This window comes from Hypomesus nipponensis, chromosome 5 (assembly GCF_054491055.1).
Source record: "Hypomesus nipponensis isolate SF chromosome 5, ASM5449105v1, whole genome shotgun sequence".
NCBI classification, from domain to species: Eukaryota; Metazoa; Chordata; class Actinopteri; order Osmeriformes; family Osmeridae; genus Hypomesus; species Hypomesus nipponensis.
This window is the reverse complement of record NC_140365.1, coordinates 13,696,151-13,712,312: the sequence shown is the minus strand read 5'-3', so window position 1 is coordinate 13,712,312 and position 16,162 is coordinate 13,696,151. Positions and strand designations below refer to the sequence as shown.

Below are 16,162 nucleotides of genomic sequence, written 5' to 3'. Positions count from 1 at the left end.
TTTCAAGGCATTTCAAGAGTTATTTTAACTGATACAAAAGTTGACAATTAATTTTAATAGAAATATAATGCCTCCAGCCAGATTGATCCACTTTTCCCGAGAAAGCAAGTAATGTGTGTGTGCTTGTGCTTTCAGAAGCGACGGGAGCAGAAGTAGAAGAGACAGAGAGGTCAGCACCTGAACTGTGAGGTCTGGGTTCTTGGCAATTACCATACGCCACTGCAACATCAAGAGCTCTTATCACAAAAAGAGGGAAAAAACAATGGCACTGTACCGCACAAATAGAACTAGATCTAGGTTTGGAGTACCACCCCTCTGCTGATCTGTGAACTCTTTCTGTCTTTCTCTTACACACAAATTGTACACCCATGCAAACATACAAACACATACAGCATATTGACATACTCAAACATACATGCACACTCAGTGCTCTAGTATCAGGTTAGATGTCTGTGACTCAACATAATCTTCCACGGCATGAATTTTAATGTAAACAAACAAGTGCACTCAAGTGAAAATAATATTTGAATGACTTAAGTCATTTTGCTCAACTCAGAGCAGGTAGGTCTGGAGGCAAGGATTGGTTGAGATGGAGATATGTAGATTTGTGTTCACTTAACTGGCTATTAACAGTAATTTTACAGCATATAAGTATGCACTGTCTGAAATGACAGTTTCTGTATTGTTTTTCTTCTTGTTGGAAGTGGATTGTAAAAACTACCCTTTCAATATTGTATTTATGTTTTACTTTAATGTTTTATTCAATTTAATTCTTCTGGATTGTGGTATTTGTTGTATAGATATTGTAACCATTTAGATATATAAAGTACATGTATGTGTTTTGATGGCTTGATTGCTGTGCAAAATGAATAAAAAGGGAGAATTAGCCATTCAAGCAACAACTCATTTTATTTTGTCCTTGATACCAAACCAGCTGAATGTGTCTCCCATGCTGTACAATTGCTGGTTAAAAATGTGTACATTGAAATTAACTTTCCATGTGCATATAGTTGCAGATGAACACTTCATATTGTGTTCTTGCTTGGATTCACCAAGTTAGTGTGTTTGTTGGATGGAGAGGGTCAAAGCTGCATTCACTGTCAAACCCCCCAAACACACTCCCCACTCAAAAACTGTAGGAGAACTGTTAAGTTGTTTCGAGCCGAAACAACTTACCATCCTCCCACTACTTCCTCTCCTGGCTTTCCAGTTTCCCATGTGATCCTCCTCAACTAAAACACAATGAGCAACTTTTTATCCAGCACTCATGTTTTAATTACTATGCACAAATCACAATGGACAGAAAAACTGGAGCATGTGGTAATTATCTCTTCCTAATTACCCTCCCCTTAGTGCCTCAGTTATATTTAATGTTGGCTAAAAGGCCAGATCGTGAGGCACGCAACAGATACAGCGCTTCTGCATTTTGCAACTTCTGTATCTCTTAGGTGAGACAGATCAGAGTGAAATTGATTGCGAAGGTGGTCATCGGGAGTTATTGGAAGGGTTGGTGGTTGGGAATCCTTTGGCAATCCTGGAGATGTAGAGATAATTCTTTTTATGTATTTGCATAGATGGGAAGCTGTGGTGTCAAGTAAAGTGAATGGCACCACAGAGTGGTGCTTCTTTAAAAACTCTGGTAGATAGACTATAGTGGCGAAAAGGCCTGGGATACAGAGAAGACAGGAATTTAATTTGACATGCATTTAAACTAGCTCGTTATCTTCAGCATTGTGTTTTCTTGGCAGTCTGGGGCCCATAGGCCTGTCTACATCTATGGTTAAGCACAAACAGCCATGTCTGTATGTCAAAGCGGCTCGTTAGATATTTCTCTCCAGTTTTACTTCTTCAAGTTGAACTCTCTTGTATTGATGCCTGCACTCAGGCTTCTCTGGAGCCGGTCAGCCCATAAGCCGCCTACGCATGCTCCCACTCACGTCGCCATGAAGTGGAGGAAACGGCTCTAGGATGCTAATGCAATGTGCTTGCACACGGAGGTGGGAGTCATTAAACATACATTTTTCAGAGGTTTCCAATAGCAACCAACCATTATTGCGAACACCAATATGATATTCCCATCCTCACCCACCACCCCCTCCGTCACACCCCCACCCTTCAGAATACACTACTTGATTTTCTCTGAACTTGGAAGAACGATTACTGCCATGTGTTTAGTAGGCAACCATGTTTAAGAGGTGCATGTGACGTGCTATCCGAGATGTATCTCAGCATATCAAGGATTCATAAGGGGAAAGTTTATAAGGTTCATGGCAGATGAGCATGAGTAGAACAATAGGGACGAAAATCCCTTCATGCCTGCAAACAGCCATATAGGCCTATATGGGAAACTTCATCCCAGAATATCTAGCCCTATTTATGCAAACATTGTGTTACATCCTACTGGCAATAGGCAAAACACTTGAACACTTGTCACAACACAAATATAACGCTAACCAGACACATGCACAGTATAATGTGCTGCCGTAAAATCTGGAAGACAAGAGAAGGGTGACAATGGAATTTGTTATAAACACACTGTAATGATATACCAGACGGGGTTGGATCCAAGCTCAGAGCGCAGATTTATTAGAAGGGTCAGACAGGCAAGGTTCGGTACACGGCAGACAGGGCAATACAGGAGATCCAAAAACGGGGTTAGAAAACTAAGGCCAGCAACAGTAAAAGTATACTCAACAAGGCTCGGACTGAACTGCAAAACAAGATCAAGACTTCGCACGGACAATCCACAAACAGACACTTAAATACTAAAACTAAACAAGACACAGGTGTAGCCGATTGTCCTAATACTCCGGGGATGCCGAGCGTGGCTGCCAATTAGCTGCAGAAGGCTCTGGCGTTACAGTACCCCCCCCTCCACGGGCGGTTCCGGAAGCCAACCCACGAGAGCCCCGAGGCCGGCCACGCCCCCGTGGAGCGGGGAAGGCAGGATGGGGCCGATGGAAGTCTGCGATGAGGGCGGGATCCAGAACATTCAAGGGCCGCCTGCCAGACCTCCTCACTGCGTCTCAGCCAGTCATCCCCCGTGGGCACAGTTGTGGTTTCCCCCGACCATGGAAACAACGGAGGCTGGAATCCAAGGACACACTGAAAAGGCGGGATGCCCGTTGAGGAGCTTGTCAGGGAATTTTGAGCATACTCAAACGCCCAGGGGAGGAACCTGCTCCAGTCCGTCTGGTTGACGCTGCAGTAGTATGGGGGGTGACAAGTGCCCTCGCACACCAGAACAACATACAACCGTCGCTATGCCTGACAATCACGGCGGACCAATCAGACCAAGCGTCTGCAATGATGGAAGCCACTACGGCAAGCATCTGCAATGATGGACGCCGCTACACCAAGCGTCTGCAATCATGGACGCCGCTACGCCAAGCGTCTGCAATCATGGACGCCGCTACGCCAAGCGTCTGCAATCATGGACGCCGCTACGCCAAGCGTCTGCCATTTTGTGGATAGCTAGGAAGATAAGCAGCTAGCTCACCAGAGACCGGAAGGGAACCGGAAGTGACCATGTGAGGCGATCCTTCGATGAAAGTCAAGTTTCTTAACATCTGATGTAATTTTGTCAATTAAAAGTTGTAACCAACCAAGAAGTTTCACCCATTTGTTTTTACTTTGCAACTATAGTTTTAAAAACCTTCAGCAAACTGTGCAACTGGCTGGCTAGGCAGGCTACTGTAGCTGTCATTGTTTTTGCCTTTCCTCACACTCACAGCCCAGTCCCAGTTGTCAGTTGGCCTGTGTTATCGATATGTTGAGTAAGAATATGATAGTTTGGAGAAAAGTACAAATGTGTATCGATATCCTTCAATTACACTAAATTGTTAGTTTACTTGCTGTGCCAACTAGCACTAAATCCCATATTTGTATGTCACTGTATAAAAGTGTCTGCTAATCTCAATGAATATAATGTCTAAGAGTCTTATGACTCATGAATTTTCCATTCAAATATTACCATTCTATGAATGTACATCTATACCTCCTGGGGACCCAGACCAGATCAAGACCCATCTAACACGGCACACAATATCCAAACCCAAATATTCTAATTCATATAATTCTTCAATATTGAATCAAACCACTATAACCACTCTTGACGTTTTTTTATTCAAATAATGATGCCTACACAAGTAATTATACGCCTATAAATGATATTATTGTATGTTCTAAAAGTAACAACAAATAAATCAACAAATAAATCAACAAATAATAACAATAATAGTCTGATTTTAACCTTTTTATATTTAGCTGGGACATCTTTAACCTCTCCCTCAGCCTGTCTGTACTCCCCACCTGCTTCAAGAGGACCACCACCGTCCCTGTGCCCCAATACGCCAAGGTCAACTGCATGAACGACTATTGCCCGATAGCACTGACCTCCGTCATCATGAAGTGCTTCGAGCGGCTAGTCAAATCATTCATTTGCTCATCGCTGCTTCCCACCCTGGACCGTATGCAGTTTGCATACTGGTACAACAGGTCTACAGACGATGCCATCACCCTGACTATGCCCACCACTCTCTCCCACCTGGACAAAGGAATACGTAGGTGAGGATGCTGTTCATTGACTACAGCTCAGCATTCAATACCATCATCCCCTCCAGACTTGTCTCCAAGCTTGTGGTGCTGGGACTAAGCACCACAAGTGGATCTTCCACTTTCTGACGGGGAGGCCACAGGTGGTGAGAATTGGTGACCGCACCTCATCCACACTGATCACCAACACAGGCACCCTCCAGGGCTTTGTGCTCAGCCCTCTCCTACAACGCACAGTTTCAACCTCCTTGTTAAGTGTGCTGACAACACAACCATTGTGGGCCTCATCTCTGACAGTGACGAGTCAACCTACAGAGAGGAGGTTGATACCCTGACATCATGGTGCCAGGACAATTTCCTCTCTCTCAACATCAGCAAGATAAGGAGATTATTGTGGACTATAGGAGGCAGCAGGAGGAGGAGCAGTCATCCGCAGTAACTTCTATAGATGCACAATAGAGAGCATACTGACTGGTTGCATCACAGTGTGGTATGGGATCTGCACAGACAGGGACCACAAGGTCCTACGTAGTGTGGTCAGGTCTAGTGAGTTCATCATCGGCAGGAAGCTCCCAGCCCTACAGGACACCTACCACACACAATGCCTCAGGAAAACTGGCTGGATTCGAAGAGACTGTCACCATCCATCCTTCAGTCTTTTTACTCCGCTGCTTTCTGGCGGGCAATACTAAAGCATTCGGTCTCGCACACGCAGACTGGAAAATAGTTTCTTTCCAAGGGCCATCAAGCTTCTGAATGGACACTGATACATTCTCACCACTTTCTCACTAGCCACTTTGCACACTGTCACTTTCAGCTACTTGTACTACTTGTTACCCCACTTGTCTTTAGGTTAGTATAAGTTTATACGGTTAGTATAGGTTAATATGTGTATTACAGGTTTAGTATACTGTATTGTATATTATTTTGTATATTTAGGAGTTTTTATTTTATTTTCTTATCATAGATGTAATCCATGTTCAGAGTACTTAAATGTCATGCCAGGTTGCTTTGCATTGTCTTGTCCTAAGAATTTCAGTGCCCAGTCTGACCTTGTATTGTTCTGTGCATCTGACAATAAAAGACTTGAACTGGAACTCAACTAACAATCAGACTAAATGGTAGAACAGTGGTGGTGAAAACCAATCTTCCTGTGGACATATAAAACAACTTAAAATACATGAAATGGTATTACATTTTAAAACCAGCACATACAACTCATACTATTCACCTCTTCTTTGTCAGGGACACATAAAAAGGCTCTCTCTTGATAGTGTCTTAGGACTCCAGCAAATACTTTTGTATAAATATTGAAAGCAGGCACAAGGACAAGTAACTTTAAATGCAAAAATGTATTATCAAAATAGTAAGACAATCAATACATTATGACAATGTAACAAAATCAATACAGAAACAAACGCTACCTTCACAGCAAACAATAACAAAGGTATTTTATAAACCTAGCGCACCTCACCTGAGCAAGTTTGGAGGCTAATCAAACTCCTTTTGTAAACCCATCCATCGTCGTCGTCGTCGTCATCTGCCGCTTGTCCGGGGATCGGGTCGCGGGGGCAACGACCTAAGCAGGGAGGCCCAGGCTTCCCTCTCCCCGGCCACTTCCACCACCTCTTCCTGGGGGACCCCGAGGCATTCCCAGGCCAGCCGAGTGACATAGTCCCTCCAGCGTGTCCTGGGTCTTCCCCGGGGCCTCTTCCCAGTGGGACGTGCCCGGAACACCTCACCAGGGAGGCGTCCAGGAGGCATCCTAATCAGATGCCCGAGCCACCTCAGCTGGCTCCTCTCGACGCGGAGGAGCAGCGGTTCTATTCTGAGCCCCTCCCGGATGACCGAGCTTCTCACCCTATCTCTAAGGGAGAGCCCGGACACCCTGCGGAGAAAGCTCATTTCGGCCGCTTGTATTCGCGATCTCGTTCTTTCGGTCACTACCCATAGTTCGTGACCATAGGTGAGGGTAGGAACGTAGATCGACTGGTAAATAGAGAGCTTCGCCTTTCGACTCAGCTCCTTCTTCACCACGACGGACCGATGCAGAGCCCGCATCACTGCGGACGCCGCACCGATCCGCCTGTCGACCTCGCGCTCCATTCTTCCCTCACTCGTGAACAAGACCCCGAGATACTTGAACTCCTCCACTTGGTTCAGGATCTCCTCCCCGACCCGGAGATGGCACTCCACCCTTTTCCGGTCGATAACCATGGCCTCAGATTTGGAGGTGCTGATTCGCATCCCAGCCGGTTCACATTCGGTTGCGAACCGCTCCAGTGAGAGCTGAAGGTCACGGCCCGATGAAGCCAACAGGACCACATCATCTGCAAAAAGCAGCGACCTGATCCTGAGGTCACCAAACCGGACCCCCTCAACACCCTGGCTGCGCCTAGAAATCCTGTCCATATAGGTAATGAACAGAATCGGTGACATAGGGCAGCCCTGGCGGAATCCAACCCTCACCGGAAACAAGTTTGACTTACTACCGGCAATGCGGACCAAACTCTGGCACTGGTCGTACAGGGACCGGACAGCCCCGATCAGGGAATCCGGTACCCCGTACTCTCGGAGCACCCCCCACATGAGCCCCCGAGGGACACGGTCGAACGCCTTTTCCAAATCCACAAAACATGTGTAGACTGGTTGGGCGAACTCCCATGTACCCTCCAGGACTCCGCGGAGGGTATAGAGCTGGTCCACTGTTCCACGGCCAGGACGAAAACCACATTGCTCCTCCTGAATCCGAGGTTCGACAATCCGGCGGACCCTCCTCTCCAGGACCCTTGAATAGACTTTCCCAGGGAGGCTGAGGAGTGTAATCCCCCTAAAGTTGGAGCACACCCTCCGGTCCCCCTTTTTAAAGAGGGGAACCACCACCCCGGTCTGCCAGTCCAGAGGCACTGTCCCCGATGTCCACGCGATGTTGCAGAGTCGTGTCAACCAAGACAGCCCTACAACATCCAGAGCCTTAAGGAACTCCGGGCGGACCTCGTCCACCCCAGGGGCCCTGCCACCGCGGAGCTTTTCAACCACCTCGGCGACCTCGGCCCCAGAGATAGAAGGGCCCCCCCAATGTCCCCAGACTCTGCCTCCACGTCGGAAAGCGTGTTGGTGGAATTAAGGAGGTCTTCAAAGTATTCCTTCCACCGATCCAGGACGTCCCCCGTCGAAGTCAGCAGTGCACCGTCCCCACCGTATACAGTGTTGACAGAGCACTGCTTCCCCCTCCTGACTCGCCGGATGGTGGTCCAGAACCTTTTTGAAGCCGTTCGGAAGTCATTCTCCATGGCCTCGCCGAACTCCTCCCATGCCCGGGTTTTCGCCTCCGCGACCGCCAAAGCCGCGTTCCGCTTGGCCTGCCGGTACACATCAGCTGCCTCAGGAGTCCTACCAGCCAATAAAGCCCGATAGGCCTCCTTCTTCAGCTTGACGGCATCCCTCACCTCCGGAGTCCACCACCGGGTCCGAGGGTTACCGCCGCGACATGCACCGACCGCCTTGCGGCCGCAGCTCCGGTCAGCCGCTTCAACAATGGAGGCCCGGAACATGGCCCATTCGGACTCAATGTCCCCGGCCCCCCCCGAGACATGATCGAAGCTCTCCCGGAGGTGGAAGTTGAAGCTCCTTCTGACAGAGGGTTCTGCCAGCCGTTCCCAGCAGACCCTCACATTGCGTTTGGGCCTGCCAGGCCTGACCGGCGTCCTCCCCCACCATCGGAGCCAACTCACCACCAGGTGGTGATCAGTTGACAGCTCCGCCCCTCTCCTCACCCGAGTGTCCAAGACATGCGGCCTCAAGTCCGACGACACGACTACGAAGTCGAACATCGAACTGAGACCTCGGGTGTCCCGGTGCCAGGTGCACATATGGACACCCTTATGCTTGAACATGGTGTTCGTTATGGACAAGCCGTGTTTAGCACAGAAGTCCAACAACAGAACACCACTCGGTTCAGATCGGGGGGGCCGTTCCTCCCAATCACGCCCCTCCAGGTCTCACTGTCATTGCCCACATGAGCATTGAAGTCCCCCAGGAGGACGAGGGAATCCCCGGGAGGAGCGCTTTCCAGCACCCCTTCCAGAGACTCCAAAAAGGGTGGGTACTCTGAGCTGCCGTTTGGTGCATAAGCACAAACGACAGTGAGGACCCGTCCCCCCACCCGAAGGCGGAGGGAGGCTACCCTCTCATCCACCGGGGTGAACCCCAATGTACAGGCACCGAACCGAGGGGATTCCCACCCCAGCTCGACGCCTCTCACCAAGGGCAACTCCAGAGTGGAAGAGAGTCCAGCCCCTCTCAAGGAGACTGGTTCCGGAGCCCGTGCTGTGCGTCGAGGCGAGGCCGACTATATCTAGCCGGAAACTCTCTACCTCGCGCACCAGCTCAGGCTCCTTTCCCGCCAGCGAGGTGACGTTCCACGTCCCTAAAGCTAGCTTCTGCAGCCTTCGGCCGCCGCCCGTCTCACACTGCACCCGACCCCCATGACCCCTCCTGCGGATGGTGAGCCCACTGGAAGAGGGTCCCACGTTGTCTCTTCGGGCTGTGCCCGACCGGGCCCCATGGGAAAAGGCCTGGCCACCAGGCGCTCGCCATCGAGCCCCACCCCCGGGCCTGGCTCCAGGGGGGGGCCCCGGTGACCCGCTTCCGGGCAGGGGCAACTGAGAACCATTGTTGTGTTTCTTCATGGTTGGTTTTTTGAGTAAACCCATCCTGCATACCAAAATAGCGACGCCGGCTATATGAAAGAACAATTGCCTGACACATACAAATTCAAATGGTAAATCACTTGGTACTTGGCAGCAGTAAGCCAAACAGTTATGCCTTTGCAAGACAAGAGAATATGTAAACACATATTGTGCCTCTGCATGACAAAACTCTAGGCTATCAAACCAGAAAATATACATTTTACAACACTGAAAACATTACTAGAATGTGATGCAGATGTAGCGCAGTGCTAAAAAAAGTCTATTAGTAAATAAGTGCTAAGAAGCTAGATTTATGTTCATAATAACACATTAGAATTTACATATAATCCTTAAACTGAAGACATGTTTAGGTCTTTTGTGGGGGAATGCAAGGGATTATGGGAGTTGTAGGTTGATGCAACAGTGTTTGATTGATTGATTGATTGATTGATGTGTTTCAATTGTTCAAAGAGTTTTGTTTTAAAATATTTCGCTGGTAAAGTGAAATGTATTGTGTTAGATGCAATATTTTGATGTTTGACTGTAAAATGTATTTTATGTTCTTGTTGTTGTTGTATGCCCTGAGTAACGTGAGGTGAAAGGGGAAGAAACCGGCGAAAAGGGAGCGTGGAGAGAATTGAAGAAAAGAAGCACGGCTACGAACTGTCTCCGAGTGTTCAAAGAAATTATTAGAAATATAACGTGACAAACGCAGTGGCGTTTTTATATGTAAAAAATTGGTGGGGCAAAAAACATTTCAAAATATAGGATACCAGTAAGCTACAAAAGTCCCTCTTGCTACTGATGTGTTTATTTAACACGTCAACAAACCGTGGCTCCACACAACACTTTTAATGACAGAGCGGCTTGCTTCTACCAGGTGTTGTAGTACACAAACTGGAGAGAGAGAGAACTTTTCCTCCAAATTAAGGGTTTATAGGGTATATAAGAGTATATAACCGGTGCTCAAGTATGAAATCCACTTTATTCATTTTCTCAAGTTATCTGGCGTTTGTGAAGTTAACAAGCTAGCTAAGACAATCTAGCTACATCTCCTCGCTCTTCTTGCCGACGAATGTTGGCGACAAGCAGCCAATCAGGGCTGAATACAAAATGTAGCTGTATTGGGGCAACAGGCTCTCAGCCTCACTTGGCATAACATTTGTGTGATCCACATTACATTACATTCTGAGCATGCGTATTAATACTTTCCCACCTCCAATGTACATTGCATTGTGAGAGAGGGGCTAAAGAGAGCCAAGGGTGGGAAGAGTGAACCACGTCCACAGACACTGAACAGAGATGCTTATTGTAAGAAGAGCAAGGTTCGCACACCGGCGTAAAGCAACCTTCCTAGTGGTTTGGTAGGTCCGGCCTCCACTATTTGCGCCAAGATCAATGGCCATTCATGTAATGCCTTATTGGACAGTGGATCTCAAGTCACCATAATATTTGACAAGTGGCAAAAGAGATACTTACCAAATGTTCCCATTCACCCCATCACTGGTCTGTCGATATGGGGTTTGAGCTCCTCCAGTTATCCGTATCAAGGCTATGTAGTGGTAGATGTTGAGTTTCCCGCCACACTTACTGGAGTGAGTGAGTCTATCTCCGCGTTAGCATTAGTTTGTCCCGAGCCTAGTGGCCCGGACCATATTCCTGTCATTATTGGGACGAATGCCAACTTGTTCCATCGCTTAGCTGCTCTGTGCAAAGATGCGAACACTCCAGAGTCGCCAGCTCGATCTTTCAGGATTTTACCACAAACAAAACCAGGGAAACTCTCCCATAGCCGAGAGATGGATATGGAAGATCCCATTGGAGAAGTCAGATGGATGGGTCCAGGTCCTCTAGCTGTCCTTGCCAGACGGGAGCGATTTGTCATCTGCGAAGGGGGATGCAAGAAACCCTTGGAACGAGACATTGTCATGGTTGAAACACTACCTTCTGTGACACTACCAGCTGGAGTGCTTGTTCAGCCTGTGGTGCTCACATCATCCGAGTTAAATGCCAACAGTTTCAAAGTACTGCTGAGAAATGAGACACTGAGAGAAGTCACTATGTCGAGTGGGACCGTCATTGCTCATGTGTATCCCACTGATACAGTTACTATAGCCCAGAGACCTAACTCTACATCCAAAGTTCTGGATGAGACGGTTTTTGACTTTGGTGAATCCAGAGATCTGGAGGAGGAAGCTGTGTCAGAAGCTGTCTGAAAGAGGTAACGCATTCTCTCTTGGTGAGTGGGATGTGGGTCTTGCTAAGGGTGTGGAGCACCAGATAAGACTCTGGGGAAAGATCCAGACGCATAGCCCCAGCAGACATAGATGACATCCGCCGCCACCTGAAAGATCTGCTGGCAGCGGGCATCATCAAAGAGTCCCGAAGTCCATATGCGTCGCCAATCGTAATTGTCAGGAAGAAGAACGGAAGTGTACGCATGTGCATTGACTATTGTACGCTAAACAACAGAACAATACCTGACCAATACACCACTCCACGGATCGACGATGCCTTGGATTGCCTGTCTGGCAGTCGTTGGTTTTCCGTGCTAGATCTAAAGAGTGGGTACTACCAAATACCCATGTCTGAAGAAGACAAAGAAAAAACTGCATTCATATGTCCTCTAGGGTTTTACGAATTTCAACGGATGCCTCAAGGTATAACTGTAGCCCCGGCAACCTTCCAACGGTTGATGGAGAGAGCCGTGGGTGACATGCATCTGCTCCAGGTGATTGTTTATTTAGATGACATCATCGTAATCGGAAGAACCTTAGAAGAGCATGAAGAACGATTACTTAAAGTGCTCAACCGACTGGAAGAGTGTGGTCTAAAGATATCAATTGACAAGTGCCAGTTTTGTCAGCCGCAAGTAAAGTACGTTGGACACTTTGTTTCTGCGCTGGGAATAGCCACCGATCCAGAGAAAGTGAATGCTGTCAAGAACTGGAAGTTGCCTCAAGATCTGAAATCTTTAAGATCGTTTCTCGGATTCTGCGGCTACTACCGAAGATTTGTTAAGAACTACTCCGCCATAGTTCGCCCACTCACTGAGCTCACAAAGGGCTATCCTCCTTAGAATGGACACAAGGTTGCACAAGAGAAGAAGTCCTACTTCAAGGAAGGAGAGCTTTTTGGTGAGTGCTGGGACGAAGAGTGCACCCAGGCATTTCGGAACGTCATTTACTGTCTCACTCATGCCCCAGTTTTGGCATTTGCTGACTCATCAAAACCATATGTGCTTCATGTAGATGCAAGTCTGAGTGGTTTAGGTGCTGTCCTCAATCAAGAATATCCTGAAGGTCTGAGGCCTGTTGCGTTTGCAAGCCGCAAACTCAGTGGCCCTGAACAGCACTATCCCATTCACCAACTGGAATTTCTCGCATTAAAATGGGCGGTCGTGGACAAGTTTCATGATCATCTTTATGGGGCTAAGTTCACGGTGAGAACGGATAATAATCCACTCACATACGTCCTAACAAGTGCCAAGCTCAATGCGACGGGACATAGGTGGTTGTCAGCCCTCGCCACATACGATTTCAAAGTCCAATACAGACCAGGTCGACACAACATCGACGTTGATTTGCTGTCACGTCAGTCACCCACTACTGAAGTGTCACCTGACTGGAACGAGATATCTCCACCTGGGGTTAAAGCCCTCTGCCAAATAGCCACTCCATACCAGAAAACCCAGTCAGATAGATTTATAGACCAACTAGGAGCCAACCCTAAGAGTATTCCTAGCAGATCCAGTCATTGGTGCGGTAAAGAAAGCAGTCGAGACTGGCCAGTTTCAGTCTATGGCCAAGAGTCAAGATCCAAGCATAGTACTCCTGCAAAGACAGAGTCCTAAGCTGATGGTAAAGGATCACCTTCTCTTCAGACTGGTGAACAAACAGTCTGGAGACGAGAGACAACAGTTAGTCTTACCTGATAAATACTGTCAGATGGTCATGCGTTCCCTCAACGATGACACTGGACACCTTGGAGTTGAACGGACAACTGAACTACTGAAGGAACGATTTTATTGGCCAAGAATGACCACTGAAATTGAGTCCTACGTCAAGAATTGTGGGAGATGCATTGCAAGAAAATCACTTCCACAGCGAGCTGCTCCACTGAGTCAAATCAAAAGCACAAGCCCACTTGACCTAGTTTGTATGACTTCTTGTCTATTGAGCCAGACTCCAGAGGGATTGCAAATGTATTGGTTGTAACAGATCATTTCACCCATTACGCCCAAGCTTTCCCGTGTAAAGATCAAAAAGCCCTGACTGTTGCTTAGACCCTGTTTAAGATATTCTTTGTGCATTGTGGATTACCTTCGCAAATTCATTCAGATCAGGGATGAGACTTCGAAAGTCGCCTTATCAAAGAACTTTTAACCTTTAGAGGAGTGAGTTCTAAATATTACCGACGCTGCCACCAGAGTGAGTTATTTTTCAAAACAAAAGCGAGCTAGCTTTAGTTAGCTTCCGTTACCTAGCAACCTAGCATAATACTCATAGCAATGCTACTACCTGCTATGGTTACTTGTTAGCCTCCTAATTGTAAATTTTGAAGCCATACTATAGCGTTTGTCATATAGTTTTTTTCAATCGGAAAATAGTCGGTTGGAATGTTCAGAATCACATGTGTGACGGTACTGTGGGGCCCGCTTTCGAACGATCACATATATGTGACGCTACTAATTAACGGGTTAAGAATGCTAGGAATTCGCAAATCTCGAACCTCACCCTACCACCCGCAAGGTGACGCACAACCAGAACGATTCAACAGGACGCTACTGTCAATGTTAGGAACTTTGGATCCAGCCAAGAGGTCACAATGGAGTCAGCGCATCAGTCAGGCTAACCCTAGGCTATGCACCATACTTACTCATGTTTGGTAGAGAAGCCCGTTTGCCCATTGACCTATGCTTTAACACTTCTGCTGATGGAAAGGATGCAGCAAAGTACCAGCAGTATGTGGAGAATATGAAAAGAGAACTGCAGGACGCGTACAAGCTTGCGTCCGAAGCTTCTCAAAAGAACCATGACCGCAACAAGAGAAACTTTGACAAGAGAGTGAGACATCATACCCTGGAAGAAGGAGACCGGGTTTTGATAAAGAATCTTGGATTAACAGGAAAACACAAGTTACAGGATCGATGGAATTCTTTGCCATACAAAGTGGTGAAGAAATTGCCAGAGTTGCCTGTTTACAGACTGAAACCGGAAAGAAGAATGGGAGGTATACGGACACTTCACAGAGACCACCTGTTACCTATAGGAGAGTCTGTGAGGTTGACGACCCCCGAAGAGAACCGGCTGATCCCTCATCGCCCTGTGACCAGAACCCAGACCAACCAGAGACGGGTAAGAAAGGAAATAAGGAATGAGGAAGCCAGGCAAATGGATGCTCAAGATGGATTCGAAGAGTCGTCATCTGATGAAGAATATAGTGGATCGTACTACCCTCTGATAGATTAGATGAGTGAGTTACTCAGATCCTTGCCGTCAGCTGTTCCTGAAAGAGAAACCCCACATGAGAGTACCCCAGTGTCCAATGACTTGGAGCAAAACCATGTTCAAGAAGCTGGAGAAACAACTGTGGAAGATGAAGCAGGAAGTAGCCTACCACCACAACCAGACCCTGTGGAAGACTCAGAGTCTAAAGGGGGAGAACATCCTTCCGAAAGTGTAGTGGTTGGCGATGAAGCGCCTGTTGAAAAATGTACCTGTGTAAACCGTCCCAGAAGACAGGTTAAACCTGTGACGCGCTTTACTTACGATGAGCCAGGGAAGCCAGTCGATAAGCCCTTCACGGTGGTACACATAAGTAAAGAGCCTGAGAAGAGAAAATGCAGACCACTTTGGTGTTGTCCCATTGCCCAACGTGTACGGTGTTCTTTTCTGCATCCTTGCCCTGAGAGAAGAAGACTTATGACTTATGTATAAATGATGGCGCATGAGGACATGCTAACCTTCAGAAGGGGGTGGATGTAGCGCAGTGCTAAAAAAGGCTATTAGTAAGTAAGTGCTAGGAAGCTAGATTTAAATTCATAATAACACATTAGAACTTACATATAATCCTTAAAATGAAGATAAATTTAGGTCTTTTCTAATCATTGTGGGTGGAATGCAAGGGATTATGGGAGTTGTAGGTTGATGCAACAGTGTTTAATTGATTGATGTGTTTCAATTGTTCAAAGAGTTTTGTTTTAAAATATTTCGCTGGTAAAGTGAAATGTATTGTGTTAAATGCAATATTTTGATGTTTGACTGTAAAATGTATTTTATGTTCTTGTTGTATGTGAAAGGGGAAACCCTTTCACCTCACGAAGAAGAAACCGCGCGAAAAGGGAGCGTGGAGAAAATTGAAGAGAAGAAGCACGGTTACGAACTGCCTGTGTTCAAAGAAATTATTAGAAATATAACGTGACAAACGATATATCGTTGCGAGTTGGACCTTGTATATGTTTTATTAACGTGTTCGGACTGAATACACAAAGTACGATAGTCACATTCGTTGAAACTTGACATCATCTCGCCTTTTTGAGGAGAAAAACACTCATCGTGGGAGAGACTGCCCTGTCTCGGGTGACCAGACGTCCGGATTTCGGCCGGACAGTCCGGTTTTCCAGCCTTTTGTCCGGACCACTGTTGCGTGTCCGTCTTTTCGCCCCCTTGTCCTCCTTTTTGACCCTTCCTGCCCACCGTCGCGATTTACCACTCGCGTAAGTTTTCCAAAGCCAAAAAGGAAGACCTCCTTCTAACCTACGTGGAGTTCAGAACTCCACTTTGCCATAAGAGCAGCAAAGATCAATATCATACCTTCTGTAAGTTCTGTCGCATTGACATTGACGTGAGTAGTAGGGGGAAAAGGGCTTAAAGCATGCCTGCTATGCCATGCCCCCCCCCCCCCCCCCCGTCAAC

At 47.2% G+C, this 16,162-nt stretch overlaps 1 protein-coding gene across 1 annotated transcript in view; it reads left to right on the top strand.

The window, feature by feature from the left end:
* The window catches only part of nrgna (neurogranin (protein kinase C substrate, RC3) a), a 51,453-nt gene extending 50,637 nt beyond the window's left edge, over window positions 1-816 (top strand). Inside the window, exon 3 of the mRNA XM_084698534.1 lies at window positions 136-816. Within this exon, the coding sequence (XP_084554660.1) occupies window positions 136-156 (21 nt within the window). The 3' untranslated portion in view covers window positions 157-816. The remainder of the gene's footprint in view (window positions 1-135) is intronic.
* Window positions 817-16,162: the final 15,346 nt, after the last annotated feature.